We start from the raw sequence: 16,052 nt of genomic DNA, 5'->3' as shown, positions 1-16,052 counted from the left end.
CCTTCGTGATGGGGATTCAGCCAACCTTGCCTGCCTCATTTCCCAGTAGCTGCCCCTTCCCAGAGTACCTGGGGATGGTTTCAAGTCACGTTGCTCAGGTGAAGTTGTACTGCACTTCTGGGGCAGCTACACATACGTGGGACATTCTCTGGGGTTGTCACTGTGACTGGAGAGTGCCCTGATTGTGTAGGTACTGCTGAACTCTACATGCGCCCCATTGAGAAATTGTGCCAGGCCACTCATCCACCATCTCCCTCTCACAAAGGATTTCATTGCCCTTGCGTCTTTGCATAAACATGGCACACCTTGGGGCATCCTGTGCCCATCAGCCCTTCCACTGTAAACCACCTTGTTATTTCACAATAACAATAACTAGGTTTCAAGTTCTGTGAAGTCAAGGGCCACTCTGCTTCCTTGATGGAAGCCCACCTGTGTGCCCAGCATGGTAATAAGCAGAGTGCAGCTTCAATAATGATTTGTCATGGAATTGGTGGTTCCACCTGAAAATACTTACTAATAGTAGATATCAAATCTTGAAACCTTTCCTTAGGAAAGAGTGGGTTTTCCAGTCCTCGGAAATACAGTTTTAAAACGCCAGCGACTGAATTGATATCTCGTTCATTTTGATCATCCACGAGGGGGTCTTCACCTGAGTGGACACAGGAGACACACGTCAGTGGGTGAGGAGGCAGGGGAGGTGCAGAGGGCAGAAGAGGTGACCTGGCCCCCTAAGCTGGAGAGGCAGGTGGGGCAGCCTCCCTGACACCACATGTTTGGAGACCTCCCTGTAACATTCCAATCTTTAGAAAAGTTGCAAAAATAAAGGAGTGAACACCCACCACCTGTCACACTCCCCTTGCCATATTGTGTGTATATGTACTGATGCTCAACTCATTGCGAGCCCTCTGCAGACATCACAGCAAGTCATTGGATGCTTCAGCACAGGGTTTTATTCTCCCACATCATTACAAACATTAATGTACCTAAGAAAATTAACAACAGTCGGGTGGGAATTGTATGGGGAATATAACCAAAATGAAAATGCATACATTGTGCAAAAATGAAAAATGTTGTAAGAATTACATAAAATAATAATAATAATAAAAGAAAATTAACAGCAGTCTCCAAACACCATCCCTACCACTCCTTAGCTTTCAAAGAACTTTTTCAAAAGCTAAGATCTAATCAATCTTCCCACAACTCATTTGGTTATTAAGTGTATTTAGTCTCTGAAATGTAAAACAGGCCCCACATTTTATTACTAGCTTACTAGCTCTTTATTTTTTAATTGACTCTGGAAGAATCCAAGCCACTGTCCTCTAGGCAGCCTCTATCCTGTATTTCTCTTTGCTCCCTTTGGACTGATCTGGGGTGAAGGTGTGGGGCAGGACTACACACAGGTGGTGTGTGGGCATCTCAATGCGTCTGCAGCCCCAAGATGTCAGGTGCCCTACTGGTGGCGTGAACCCCAGGGTCCCTGGGTGGAGGCCATGGCCTCCAGATCTCTATCTTGTACAGGTAGACTTCCCCTTTGATAACACTAAGTATGAAAGAGGAAATAAGTGATAGGCATCCACGTCAGGTTTTACCCAGTGCTTCTAGCAGCCAACAGTGACTTCTGCCCACACCAGAAGGTTTGTGTGAACACTGGCTGCCTGCAGGGGGGGATCGGGAGCTAAAATTCCTGGCAAGTCTGAGAGAAAGCTGTGTTCACACTTGGGGTTCATGTCCTGGACAGGCAGACTTGCCACCAAGCAGTGCCTGCAGATTACTCTCAGCAGGAGGCCTGCAAGGGGCCTCCTCACAGGATTCTTCTCTGAGATCACAGCCCCCCAAGCCCATACTGAGACTGTTCAAGATGGCACCACCCCCAGCCATGCCGCCTCTCCTGGGAAGGAAACAGACCTCCGAAAAGCCAGGCCCAGTCTCTAGAAAGGTCCAGATCTTTCAAGTTGTGATGTCAGCCCTCAAATCAAACCCCGCCCCACAATATGCATGGGGTGAAAAGGCACCGGCCCCCTTCCAGCCACAGGCCCCACAGGGACACTGGCAGCAGGCTGGTCTTTGACCCAGGGAAGATATGGACTGGTCAGAGGGAGGACAAAGCAGTGACGACAGGAAGCCCCAGCTCTCTCCCGGGTCCGGTACTGATTCCTGCCTTCCGGGATGTTCGCCCCTTCTTTGTGCCAGGAGTTTGCAGCAAGAGCTCAAACTGAAGGGGCAAGTTTCATTGTCAACAGAATTGTCTCCATCATCAGCATCTCACTAAAACCCTGGCTGACGCTTGTCAGAAGAAAAAGGAAATGGGTTTAGGAATAATAAGCCTAAAATGGATTTCCAATGTGTTGCAACTTTTCAGAAGCCCAAGGAAAGGAGCTCAGGGCTCCTGTCAGGGACCTTACACAAGGAATGCAGACACAAACTCCCTCCAGGAGAGAGAAAGCAAGAGGAAGGAGGGGCCCCACCGGGCTTCCCGCAGCCACAGCTGGGGGTGGCCGCCCAGCACCCACCTCTCTCAAAGGAGTTCTTGATGTCGTTGACTTCCACCTGAGAGCCGGGCACTCTGAAGATGCCCTGCTGCTGGAGTCCTGCAAAAGACAGACAGAGCGTGCCTGGGGCCTGGAGCCCGCAGACCTCAGGGCTCCCACCACCTCCTCCCCTTCGTGGTAAGGTCCCCCAGAAGGAGCCCGGGGCTGGCAGAGGTGGGCAGACATCCGCTTCGCTGTCTGGGCTCCCACCTGGGCTGCAAGGAAAAGGCCACAAGTTCCTGTCCCCACTGGCCATCCTCCAGTCCACAGGAGGTCAGCTCAGGAACAGCCACACATGCACTTGGCCACAGGGTTCCCCAGCTTCACTGGTACTGCATAGCTCGACCTGAGCTCACCAATGCCATCTGAGTGTCACAGAGATCTTGGACGAGGCCAGGGACACTACCTTGGCCTCCTCTCACCGACACAGACTCCTTCCTTCAGGACTAGTGAGAGTCTAGAGTGCGTGCTGGCCTGGAGTCAGAGCGTGGGGAGACTGGGTTATTAAACTTCTTGTATATACGCTTCTACAGAGCTAAGAGATGCTGATACCCAACATAACAGCAACCTACAGGACTGAACACGCTCATTTGAAGGAGCCTCCTCTACTGAAATGGGAATTAAGTGGGGAGACGGGGAGCCGCTCTCTCAGATTCGGCTTCTCTATATATTCATGCGATCAATCCGGAATGTGTCTGCCCTTACTAAGCAGGCTGTGGTCTAAGTTTCACTCGTACATCATATATGCTCAATAAACACGCCTTCATTTCTTTTATTAACTACTATTGCATTTCCAGCTGGTCTTTTTCCCCATCCTCCTGGCTCACCCCATCTAGCCACATGGGTCCTCCTTCTCACATCAGGTCTTCACACTGGCCACTCCCTCCACCTGGACTGCGCGGCTGGCTTCTGCTCAAATACCACCCTGGAGAGGCCTTTCCTTACCACCTTAGCCCAAGCCGTCCTGCCCCTCCAGTCACTCACGGCCCTTTCTAAATTGTCTCTGGGCATTATCACTGCAAGAATTTTATTAATCCATTTATTTATATATCTCTCTCTCTCTGCTCTTTCATTTCCCTGCCCTTCTGACGGCGAATAGAAGGTACCTAGGGCCTGTGTCTTCCCCATCTCATTTCTACCTGCATCACCATTGTCCAAAATGGTGCCTGCTACGCACTCTGGAAATATGCTTTTGGAGGGATGATTGGACAAACATATGCAGCCAAGTTTAGTGCCAGGAACACCATGACCAGCACCCCCGACACCATTTCCTTCATGGAGCTTACTGGAATCTAGCAGCTTAAAGTGAGTGATTCTGAGCTCAAGACTCAGAGCTTTGGGGCTGCGTAGGCATGAGGAAGGAGCAGAAGGGGCTCTCCGGTCCCTGCTCCTCGGTTTTCCTAGTCCCTGGGTCTCCTCACCACCACCTCCCGTCCCCAGAGCATGAAGCTCAAAAGACAGGGTCAAAAGAGCAGCTGCTTCCAGAGCGATTCCCGCCTCAGAATCAGCGCAGGGACAGGAGCCGTCCAAGGTGAGTTGTGTCTCACTCCCGCGGAGCACAGCCTAGCACCTGCTCTGGAACACGGGGAGCACTGCCCCGCCCGAGCTTACCATATAAATTGATGTATCGGATGCAGCTCTCAACCACAAGCGGGATGGCTTGTCCTGAATCCTGAAGGAAAAAAAATCATGAGGTGTATTGGGTTTGGCAACCACCCCAGGAAAGAAGACATGCAAACACAGATTACACACTCCAGCCGGAAGATTAGTACCATCGGATTAGTAGGAAGACAAGCAAGGAATCGCTAATTCTAGTCTCCACAAACAGTTAAAATCGAAAGTCTTCAGTTAAGTGCAGGAAAGGCGTAGCTAGGACAACTTTAAAGAAATGCTCTGACTTTTACTCAGCTGGGAAGGAATCGGGGCTCAGGAGGCTTAATAGGCTGGTCTAGGGGCGGGAGGGAACCCGCCACACTGGTCTGAAAGAGATCTCAACCCCCACTCCACTTAGCCCCAATTCAGCCCGTGTTCCCCGAATCCTGGATAACAAGGCGGGTCGAGGCCTTTCTGCCGACCAAGAACACCCTCAGGGGAAGCCAGGCTGGCCCAGGGGGCACGCTGAGCTCTGGGAAAGGAAGACCAGTTCTACTCGGGCTGTTGCAACCCAAACGTCCAGACAGACACTTGGCTTAACAGTAAACAGGACTCAAGGAAAAGTTCTAGAAACCACTAAAGGCAGCCATTGGCCATCTCATGGCCAAGTGTAGTCAACGAGGCTGAGTAAGGAGCCTTTCTCACACATGCCCCTGGGGTGTGCATGGATGTTCAACTGTGTCTTCCCAGACTGGCCCAGGCCACAGAGGGCTGGCGAGGAGCTGGACTCCATGTCTGGGACTCCATCATTGCTTGACCCCTGTGATTTCAGGTCACTTAAAGAACATCAAGTCTTTTTAAAACTTTCTTTAAAAGGGGCCACATGAAATCGTGCGGTTCCTCGGGCGAGGAAACAGTAGGCCTGTGTAAAGTGCTCATGTAAAGGGACAGGGAAAACCACGAGTTCGGACATTTCGTGGCTCCTGCACACCCCAACGCCCCACGGGGGGTTCTCTCCTGATTAAATGTGGTCGGGAGTTGCCCTGACTACTGGCAAGGCGGGCCCCGTTCTAGATGTCACTACGAAAGACGGGTCCCCTCCAGCAGGATGAGCTGACGGACCTTTCCAGTAAATACCTGGTTCCTGGTTCGAGCATTTCTTCTTCCTCTGATAACAAAAAATAAACAGGCAGCAGAGCAGGAGAAAAAGAAAAGATTACGCAGGAGTAAGATCAGTTAGAGTAAGCAGATCCTTCAGAGTCTGTGAATGCCGAAATGCAATGGCAGCCAGAGGGGTCGGGGAGACTGCCGGCCTGCCCGCGGGGAAGCCGCCCTGCCTCAGGGCCTGTGGGACTTCGGACCCTGCCCCCAGCCAGCCTTCGTGCGGCTGCCTCGGGCCCCGGTGACCTGGCGCCTGTCCCTGTCAGACTGCAGGAATGGCGAGGGCCGAGCCTGCTTCCTCCTCACCAGCAGCAAGATCCCCCTGAGCCCCCTGATGTTGGCCCGACTGCCCTACAAAATGGAGGACGCGCACCTTTGAGGCCAGCCGTCCTGCCGTCCCGGGGACTCCACTCAGGAAACCTGGCTCTTGGTACAAAGCGAATTTTAGCAAAACCGTGTTTGGTCAAGGGCCTGTGGACAGGATTCCACCTGATTCCAAACTCCAAAGCGCTTCCTGTGCCTTCCTGCCAAACACTATGGGTACCTTTTCCCTGCTGTCCACTTGGCTTGACCCCTCCCCCTGCCACCAAGAACGCTCTGAGACCCCCAAAGCTGAGGGAGGTCTGGGGGACATAGAGTCGAGGATCACGGGGCTGACCCTGCTTTCACTACGCCACACTGAGGGGTGGGGGTGACACTGTGTTCCTTCTTCTTGCGCGGGCAGCCGGTCAGGCTCCAGGACGGTGTCAGGTCTCATCCAGGTCTCAAGGAGGCCAAACTGGAACCCGATGAATGTGTGTCCAGCCGATGGCAGGTCCTGCAGCTGCTTCTCCACCGCCGGGTCTGGGAGTGAGACGCCTCCTCCCTCCGTGGTGCTCCCCAGGGCAGGCCGGGCGGGCGCTGGGAACAAGGCCTGGCTCACTCCCTCCTGCCACACTCTGAGGTAAGCAATGGGCTTTCTCTTTTACAGACCCTCCCCTGCCCTGGAGGTAGACCTCCTGGGCTTCAACACTCATCATCAAAACTGGGTTCTACAAAAAAATGAAAGATTCTGAAAAACATCCTGGGAATTTAAGAAACTAACTCCCACAGCGCCGGCCATCTCTCTTAGGCGGGGGCTCTGGCCTGGCTGTGCCACGTCGCAGTCACCGAGCCCCAGTGAAGTTATCTTGTTGAAAAACCTTTGATAGGTTGGTGGTGTTTTGAAGCTGGAAGTTCTTCGTTCACAGACTCTTCTTGCAGAGAGCATGGGAAGCTGAAGAAATTGGCTTCTGTTCACCGAGCAGAACGGGCATCCTCCTGCCTGTTCATTCTCTGAGAGCTGAGACAAAGGCCATGCTGAACGCACGTCCGCCGGTGAGCTGCCTCACACACAGTAGGTGCGCAGAGGAGGGTGGGGAGCTGTGTCGGCGGCCCGTGGCTTAAGCACACATGACTATAAAGAAATGCAATCGTCTCCAATAAATATACTTTCTTTTCCAGTCAACGAGTGCTTCTTGCAGAATTTCAGCAGATGGCGGTGGGCCCTCAGATAACTGCAGGGACCCCACCCCGACTAGTTCTAAAATGCATCTCCCTTTTCTGAGTCTCTGCCCCACCGGCTGCCCTTTCCACTCCATCCCCATCTTAATTTGCCTGAGTCCTTGTATCTGGACGGCTGCACTCTGCGCCCCTTGCAGCCAAGAGAAAAGAAAAGAGAAACTCACCACGTTGAAATGCCTTCCTTTTTAGGTCAAGGTGGAAAGGGCTAACCTGGAGCCCTTAGAGGGCTACCCCCGCCTCTCCACGCTGCCTGACAAGAAGCAAAATTAGGTGGGAAACTAGGATTTTTCTCTCATAAAAGTTCCCGGTGTTTCCTCTGGTGGAACAGTCTCAACTGAGAGGGAAAAAATCACTTGTCTAAAACTCGCTGTGCCTGCAGGGATTTTCTTTGTGTCGCTTCCAACCACTTTCCTCCTGGGAGGGGCGGGTGCGGAGCTAGCTAAGGGGGTTTCTCTATGGCTCTCGGGCAGGCTGGGCCCGCAGAGGCTGCAGGCCCGCGGCCCTGGACTTCCACCCCACTCGGACTTCCTTGGATTTCTGAGGGTCCTGCTCCCGCCCTGAGGCTGAGAATCACAGGAAGGCACTTAGGGGCAGCCGGTCATAGACAAAAGTCGCGCCGTGTTCAGACACCTCGCTGAGGCTGGGGGCAGGCTGCGGTGAGGAGCCAGCTGGCCACAGGCCTGGCCGAGGGCGAGGCCTGCACGTCCGGGCAGGGCAGGCTGCGGGCCAGGGAGGGGGAGCGAGGCTGCCATTACATTGGGCGCATTTGCGGACTCTGTGGCTCCCAGCAAGTACCTTAATGAACGCTTCCATACAGCCGTTAAATAGTTTATGGCTACACACTGAGAGAGGCCTAGGTCTCCTCATTTTCTGTGGTTTAGGGGGAAGACAGGGGGGCCTAGGGGAAAATGGAACAAAAGAAATCAAGAAAGCAACCAACGTAAAAACACGACTGGGAACGACTTCTCGAAGCCCACGAGCAGAGGAGAACACGAATGCAGATGAAGCCCCCGAAGCCCCAGCGCGCTGGGGTTCAATGCTCCATCTGAGGCCTTTGGATGCATCAGGGCATCGTAATTTACCCACCGCGGGAGGCAGGAGCAATGCTCATACAACACGAATGAGCTCTACATGGCGGGGAACAGTACGTGTCCAGGAACACACTGAAGCTCCCACTGGCCAGCAAAGCTGACCAGGCGGAGGGGGACCAGGGGAGGGGGTATCATCTGTAGCCTGAGAAAGCAAGAGACTTTCAGAGATGACGACAAGGTTACTTTCCATTGTTTTGGCTTAAATTCCTCACCAGGCCTCAGCTCCCGAAAAGCTGGGGTGCCCATCTTCCTGGCCTCCTGGCATTTCAGGCCCACTTGACTCATCTTTCTTTCATTGACCCGAGAGCCAGATGATTATCATTCTCGTTTTGGAGACGAGGACAGTGGCGCCAAGAGGAGGTGACCCAGGATGACGACTCTATCCTGTATCCTGTCAATACACTGTCCACTGAAGCGCTTTCCAATATCACACTGTCCGCGCCCTGCACACAAGGCCCCACTTTACAGAGGGAGAAACTGAGGCCTAGGGAGGGGGACTGGCAGATCCAGGCCCCAAACCAGACGTCTGGGCTGCAAGGGCCAGTCCTGGGATATTAGGCTTTTTTGCACCCAGCCAAGGACTCGTCCCTTCCACTCGCCTTGCCGGCGGAGGGCCACAGGGTCAGGTTGAAAGTGTCTTGCTTTCCCTTAGGATGTCCAGTCCCTGTGCGGCGCTCTGGGCCGCAGGGAGGGGAACCCATGCCACAGCTCGCCAGGGGCAGCGACACAGCCACGGACACTGGACCAGCTCCCCGGGTCGCTCACCATGCATATACCTGTGTTGGCTTATTTGCTCATCTTTCGTCCCCCAGGTGGGCCTGATTCAGCGCTGCCAGCCTTCCAGGGCAAAAGGTTCTCTGAGGCTAGGCGGGGGGCCTCTAACCAAAGAGGCGGTTCATTTTCAAATGGCTTGGCTCACAATTTGGGGGCCAAGAAATGGGAACTCAACCTGGCACAGATTACGCCCACACGTGACCAGCAAAGACCTGGTCCCCCAAATCTTGAGTGATTTCTGTGAATGGGCAGGAAATCTTATGGCCTGTGGAGCCAGTCGAGGGCAGCGAGAGGCCCACTCCTCTGCTCACCAGCCTCGAGCCCGTCTCCTCAGGAGCCCAGCCACCCCCAGAGCCCCAAACAACTCCCCTACAGGGGGTGAGTGCTGAGCAAATGCTGCTAGCTCCAGGACATGCATGGGCAAGGACACCCCCAAATATCATGCCACCCAAACACTGGAACCAAAATAACAGCACAGACCAAAATTTTGAAAAGAAAACAACAGGCAAGATTGATTCAAGCCCATCTCGGATCCATGTCAACTTGGTTAGCTAAGTCCATGTCATTTCTTTTTCATAAGTGACTTGATTTTTGAGGTATGTGGGGGTGGTGTTTCTCCTCGCGGGTCTGCTTTTGAATTTCCAAATGCCAAAAGAGTGTCAAAATGTCGACACAAGGCCATCGGCTTTAAGTTTGGGGGCTGAGGGTAACCTGAGGATGGCAGTTTCGACATCTCGCTCTGGACTTTGGCTTGGAATGGACTCAGACCTGTGAGGTAGGCAAAGTTCTAAAATCCACTTTAAACATAAGGCAAGTGCGCCCATGAGAGGTAAGAAGCTTGCCCAAGGTCACCCAGATAATGTGACCGGGGTGGGAGGGGTGTCAGAATTCAGCTTTTCCTACTCCAGGCTCTGGTGTGAGTGTGGGGAACTGATTTTATCCCAGGACACCCAGCAGTAGCAGTAAATGATCAATTAGACGCCCATGGCCAGCAAGAGTAGCGACTTCCTGCCGGTGTGAGACGCCCGACATCGAGGGTGTCCAGGGTGCCCAGCTGGGGGGCTGCCTCGAAATGAGTCCTAGGGTGGTTTTTTTTCCTGTAAGTTTTACAAATGAAATAAGGGGGAACAGATCACTTTTCCCCAATTCTCCTGTCCAATTCAGAGAGGAAAGGCCTGTTAGAATCACCCCAGGATTTCCTCCCGCGTGTGTGTGTGCTCCGCACCGGCGGGGTCTCTGACAAGGAAACGTAGCTATCCCAGCTTTGCACGACATCAAATCAATACCGACTTACTGAAGAGCTGGGTGGGGCACAAAGTGGGGAGCAGGGGGGCAGCTCAGCCAAGGAAAGTGGGGCAGCCTAAGCCTTCCATCTCTTCTGCTGCTCAGTTGCAGAGCGAAAAGGAAAGAAAGAAAGAGAGAGGCAGGGAAAACAGGAACAAAGAAAGCCACGGAGAGGAAGAAAGAGAAACCAGAGACCAATTTCCCCTTTCTGCCTTTCGACCAAGATGAAAATTCACATACGTTGGCAATGCAGGAATTGGCCTCAAAATTATTCTGTGACCTAGAGGATTGTGATGAAAACCTTCCCCAGACAACTCAATAGCGTGGGAGTCAACACCCAAAATGGCAACAATATTGTTGTGCAGGGGTGGCCAGGCTCTGGGAGGCTGTGCGTGGGTGTGTGTGGTGCGTGGGGTCGCATCTGCAAGACAAGAAACCTCAAGGGAGTCCACCTACAATCCAGATCCCGGGGCAAGTCTGCCTGGGTGAGGGAAGCCACTCTTCAGTGTGCATAAACATCATAGAAACTTCTGTTTGCCTCTGGCTTCACCACCTACCCTGCCTGTGCAAGTGCATTATTGCCTCTGGTCAACCTAGAAGACAAGGTTATGCTGAATGTGAGCCGTTCTGAGATAAAGCTTTTACGTGCAGATAAATAGAAGGCGTTGCAGCCCAGGTGCAAACACTGGTTCGTCTGTGCAAGGCCAGCAGCGACCCAGCTGAGGGGCCTGCCTAATGATGACCCACAGTGACGCTGAACTTGGAGGAAACTGCGGAAGATGCAGAGCCACAGAACAGAAGCATCTTCCCCAAAGTCTCTTTGATTATTTTAAAAGCCACATCCAAGTTGGCAAGCTGTTGCACAACAGGTTGAAAATGATTTTTGGAAGGGGAAGCTTTGGGTTGCTAACAGAGTTGCCTCTGACCTCGGCCCAGGGCCAGAGCGTAGATGGCTGGGTCTGCTGGGGGCGCTGGAGCCAGAGTGTGGCACGGGGGTCTCTCGGTGGGACGTCTGGTGATCCTAGCCGGGATTTCCCCGGCCCTGGAAAACAACATCTCAGAGGCCTTTTTTTTTTTTATAACCCTCAACTCTTCTCAGAGGTAGACCCTGGGCCTGGGCCTGGAATCTGCTGGAATGATCTCCTGCTGGAGTTCTAGGAGTTAGCAAGTGAAGGATGGCTCAATTCACCCCCCATCTGTTTCACTATTTGCAGACTTTGGTGGAAAATGTGGTTTCTATTGGTTTGGGTCTTTGACAACATCCTTTGCCAGAAAAAAAGTAAATAAATAAGGGATTTGTTTCTAAAAGGCTCTTAGAGAGTGACCCTCTCTCATCTGCTGGACAGAGCTGGAAGGCCCTTGCCCTGCGTTATGAGTGCCAGCCTGCTGGGCCCAGAGGAACAGCTGCGCAGGCGAGGGAGGTTTCTGGGGCCTCCTCAGACTCCCCATCGGGGGTCCTGCAGGTTGAAAACCCCAGAGCTTTCCAAGCTCTTCCCAGTGGAGTCCCTTTCGGATGAGGGGAGCGCTGCCCAGTGTGACAGCTCTCCGGGGCCCTGGGCACTGGGCAGACCGCTGGGAAAGGAGTCATCGGGTCCCTGGGCCCAGGGGAAGGCAAAGGCGGCTCTCAATGGCCTCGCATGGAAAAGCACAGCCTTGGGCCCACGGTGGGTTTGTGCTGGGCAGCGGGTAGGTGCTGCTGGGGACTCGGGAAGGGGTGGGCCGGGCGGGCTGTAAACTCTGAAAGCAGAGGAGAGGTCTGGTGGCAGAAGGGCAGCCTGTCAGCACCAGCGGCCGCGTGGGAAGTGTCCGCTGGCTCTGGTCTGCTCAGGGGAAAAGCGCGAGGGGGCGAGCTGAGCAGGCTGGAGAGCAAGCAGAGGGCGCCCGGTGGTTACTCCCCAGCAAGGGACTCCCCATCAGTCCAAGTGGCTGTGAGGTCCAAAGCCAGGGAGCCAGCCGGGGGTCGCCGTGCGGGTGTCTGGAGATGCGCATGCGTGTGCCCAGAGGCGCGTCAGAGGAGCCGAATCCAAAGCCTTGGCGATGGGGACCTTTGGGTGGGCCCCACGCGGAGGCTGGGGGGTTGCTCAGCAGCCAGATGATGGATGCGGAGACAGGGCGACAGCTGCCCCACAGCCTCTGGCCTCTACCGGCAGCCCCTCTGAAACAGCTAGGCCTGGCCCACCAGAGGGATGACACAGAGGGGAAACACCCCCCTGCTGCAGATCCCGGAGACCCCCTCCCCGGCACCAGCCTGGAGGCGGGCAGCTTTCGCCAGTCCTGGCCAGAACAAGCAAAGCACATCTGCCCCTTCCCCACGCAGCCGCGCCACCCTCTGAGGCACCGGGGAAGAGCTGCCACTCTACAACACCCCAGCTTCTTGCGGGGTCCAGGTCCCACCTGCCCCCTCCCCTGCCCTCACCCCACCTCACCCCACACGCCCCTCAGGCAGCAGGTGGAAGAAAACAAGTCCCCCGGCTCTTACCTGGTTGTGCCGCACTCTGCTCTCTCCCCTGGAAAGAAAAGCGTAAACTGATGTTTATTTTGTTTTATTTTTAGCCAGAGAACAAAAGCAGGGAAGGAGAGACCTTAGGCAGAGCGGACAAATGTGTCCTCCTTAATTTGAGTTGCATTTTCCTGTAGACCCAGGGCCGGGATTAGCTGACGGGCGGGGAGGGGTGAGCCCGCGGCCAGCCGACTGGGAAGCTTCCGGAGGGCCGCAGGCAACCCTGCAACTCCGACTTCCCGAGGGGGCCTGTGCGTTCCTTGCTCCACCTTGTCAGGACTCCAGGTCTGCCCGTTCTCCGGTACCCCCAGTCACCGCCTGCCTTTCAGCCTTGGCTCCTTGTTCCTGCCCTTTGGGCACGTGGCAGCAACCTCAGGATGAGTGTCACCTCCCCCCGGGGACCTCATTCTAAGGTCTCCCCCCCTTCTGCCCTCCCCAGGAGGGCAACTGTTCTCCCTCTCAGCCCCGACTCTCCATTCTGTACCCCACAGCTGGATTACTGCTGGCGGCCTCTCCCCACGAGGCAGGAGACGTGCCTGAGCACATACCACGTCCCACCCCGCCTGGGTGCAGCTCCCTCCCGCATGCTGGGATAGATGGGTGGGCCGGTGAATGGCCAGATGGGTGGGGCAGCGTGGGAGAAAGGTGGGGGTCACTGGGTTTAGGTCCCACTTTCTTCTGTCAAGGAATCCAGTCCTCCTGCATCGTTAGACGCTCACTCCAGTTCCCAAGAACCCCGCGACCACCTCTGGGAATATGTTGTCTCAATTCCTAACAAATACCAGTGATCAAAGCGCTCTGCCCTTTACCTTCTAGATGTTGGGATTTAAAGAAATTATTTTATAGTTGGTGGCTCAGTCATTTTCTAGCCGGTCAGACTGCCTGGGCCTGGTGGACATTTTGCTCTGGAATAGGCTATTAGCGCAGTCTGGAAGGTTCCATCGCATCTCCCTTGCAACAATGTGCTGTTCTTCCTCCAGGGGCTATGGGGGCTAAATTGAAAAACCACCCAAGAGTCTTAGGCATAAACCCTGGGAGTTTACAGACACCCAGAGCAAAAACCGAAAGAAGGCCAGAGATGTTGATAGTGTTAAGAATTCTCAGGCCAAGAAGACAACATCATGACAGCCAAGGGCTCGTGAGGGTCTGGCTCTCGTCCCCAAGATGCAGTGGCCACACTGGTCACGAGGAAGGTGGGTGTGCAGGGCCCCTGGATGTTTTCTGACTTGAGTGTCTGGATTCAAAACTGTTCAGAGACTCACTTCTAAGTGGAGGGGACTCTGAGAAACTTGTATTTCCTCTGACTGGTGCTTCTCTGAGCTGTTGTCAAAAGAGAAATTGAAGCGCTTGACACGATACCTCATTTCATTAAAAGAAGTGTCTATCTTTTCAGCAGAAATATTTCACTTGGCCCCTATTTTTTACCTGTTTTCAAAATGTTCTGGTTGTCCAAGGCAAAGTAGCCCTAGATGGTATAAAAGACCATTGGTGCAGGTGTCACCTGACCCAGTCCCACTCTTGGAAGAGTTTCTACAGAATGGAAGAGCCAACTTTCACAGGGGAGGGGGGTCATCTGAGGACACGAGGAAGGATGAACAAGCCAAGATTTCGAGCTCTCTTTGATCTGCCCGTCAGCCCCTGCACCAGCGGACAAGAACCCATGGGTCGAGGTCAGTGCAAGTTCTGGTGGCAAATTCTGATGCCCTGAGAATCCACATTTACCTTCATCATGCAATGCAGAGGCCAAAATAAAGATGTGGCATCAGTTTCAGTATTTTCCAGGAATTCATATTCATAAATTTACTACCTCTAGGTAATAAGAATTTCTATCAATATTCCTTCATTGTGACAAACACACCAGAATCGTGGCAGATGAAGATGTTAATTACAGGGGAAATGAGATGTGGGGCACATGGCAACTCTGTCCTATGTTTGCAACTTTTCTGTAAATCTAAAACTACTCTAGAACAAAAAAATATTTATTTTTTAAAAAAAGACAACTTCCTCGCAACGGACCAGCTTCCCAAGGCCTACCCCAGTAATCTAAACACCACAGCCAGCCTTTCCCTGCTGCTAACTAGAGAGCAGGGCTTTGGAGAGCCTTCTCGGTGGCTCTTTCGTGCAGCCCTGAGACTTCTGAAGAGGCGTTTTCTTGGTGGTTGTTGTTCTAATCCGTTCGAAACTGAGAAGGAGGACTAGAAAATCACATCTCAGAGCCAGGAACTGCTGAAGGCTAAATCAATTTGGGAGATCAAGTGGGCCAGGAGTTATGCCAACCAAAACCAATGATTATTTCATTAAGGCCATTCAGGCAAGGACAACAATAAAAGTTTAGATCTGATAGTGCTAATGGGGGAGCTGGAGAGAAGCCCTTTCTCATCTAGGATCTAATTTTTCTAAAGGACACCTAGTTTTCTAAATCCAGGACATCTGATTTTGAAAACACAAGAAGCCACCGACAGACTCACACGGCCCCCCTTTCGCTATACAGCCCCTGAGAACCAGCCCCCCATGGACCCCCACCAGGACCTCAAGAACCTCATTAATGCTAGGCCCAGAAGCTGCCCCTTACACTCCCCCAGCGCTGGTTTTCTCTGTTACCCACACTCCTCCACGGCCCCTGCTGCCTGGCCTAATACTGAAATGTCAGGAGGGGCAGGATTTAGATGGGGAAGGGAAAGGCAAAAGGTCGTTACAACTCACTCTTCCCACCCTTACCCCACAAACACTGAGTCAGGACATTGGCAGGTATCGATAACTACCACCCGAGGCAGGTATGCCTCCCCAAGGTGTCCCCGCTCCCACTAGCAGGAGCACTCAGAACCAATCCAGGGTGACAGAAGCCAAATCAGTGCTTTCTTGGGGTGGAGGATGGGGAACAGACTGCACAGGGGAGCTCTGGGGAAGGCGCTGAAGATGTTCTTGACCTTGACTTGGATGGTGGTTATACCTGGGTGTGTGGCTGTCAGAACGGATTTCTACACACAAAATAGGCACATGACATTGTAGTGATTATGTCATAAAGCTGATGGGAAAAGTCCCGTTGATGTGAACGTAAGGCCTGGGTGATGCCTCCGAGCCCTCGTCATTCCTTCAAGCCTTCCCAGCTGTCCTGTCCTCTCCTGACCGCCAGCCCTCTCCGTCTGTGCTGCTCCCCTGGCGATCCAGCCAAGTTTCTGTCTGACTGAATGTCATGGCTATTGAACTTTTTAAGAATTCACAGGTAGATCTTACAGGTAGGTCACAAGTGTCTTGGGGTTCACAAATAAAAACCAAGCATCTGCAGATCCTGGCACCCCCCCCCCATGGTGGCCGAGGGGACAGGGGTCGGGGAGGCACATGTGGAAAGCACAGCCGCTGGCTGTGGGGAGTAAGGACGTGTGGGGATGGCAAGCCCCACCAGCCGCCGAGCACCAGCCCTGTGCCCAGCCCCACTCAGTCCATGCCAGTCCTCCTGCCCTCCAGACGCCTGGCTGATCTCGAGACCTGCTGCAAGCTGTTGTCTTGGCATCACCACGTTAGAAATTCCCTTTACCTCTCTCATATGGGCCCTCTGCTTCCTCGACCATGTGTTCTTTC

General features: G+C 53.5%; 1 protein-coding gene across 3 annotated transcripts in view; it reads right to left on the bottom strand.

Annotated features, from left to right (window-relative positions):
• The window catches only part of SRGAP3 (SLIT-ROBO Rho GTPase activating protein 3), a gene marked incomplete at both ends in the record, with an annotated part of 162,377 nt that overhangs the window by 15,246 nt on the left and 131,079 nt on the right, over nt 1-16,052 (bottom strand). Inside the window, 6 exons of one of the 3 annotated variants that reach the window (XM_084247703.1) lie at nt 515-649; nt 2,511-2,588; nt 4,140-4,200; nt 5,259-5,289; nt 9,984-10,070; nt 12,453-12,480. In XM_084247703.1, coding sequence (XP_084103829.1) covers nt 515-649; nt 2,511-2,588; nt 4,140-4,200; nt 5,259-5,289; nt 9,984-10,070; nt 12,453-12,480 — 420 coding nt within the window. Of the gene's footprint in view, nt 1-514; nt 650-2,510; nt 2,589-4,139; nt 4,201-5,258; nt 5,290-7,619; nt 7,723-9,983; nt 10,071-12,452; nt 12,481-16,052 lie in introns of all 3 variants that reach the window. The other 2 variants (XM_084247702.1, XM_084247704.1) reach the window with 2 other exon arrangements.

This window comes from Talpa europaea, assembly GCF_964194135.1.
Source record: "Talpa europaea genome assembly, chromosome: 11".
Taxonomy (NCBI): domain Eukaryota; kingdom Metazoa; phylum Chordata; class Mammalia; order Eulipotyphla; family Talpidae; genus Talpa; species Talpa europaea.
This window is presented reverse-complemented; position numbering and strand designations above follow the sequence as displayed.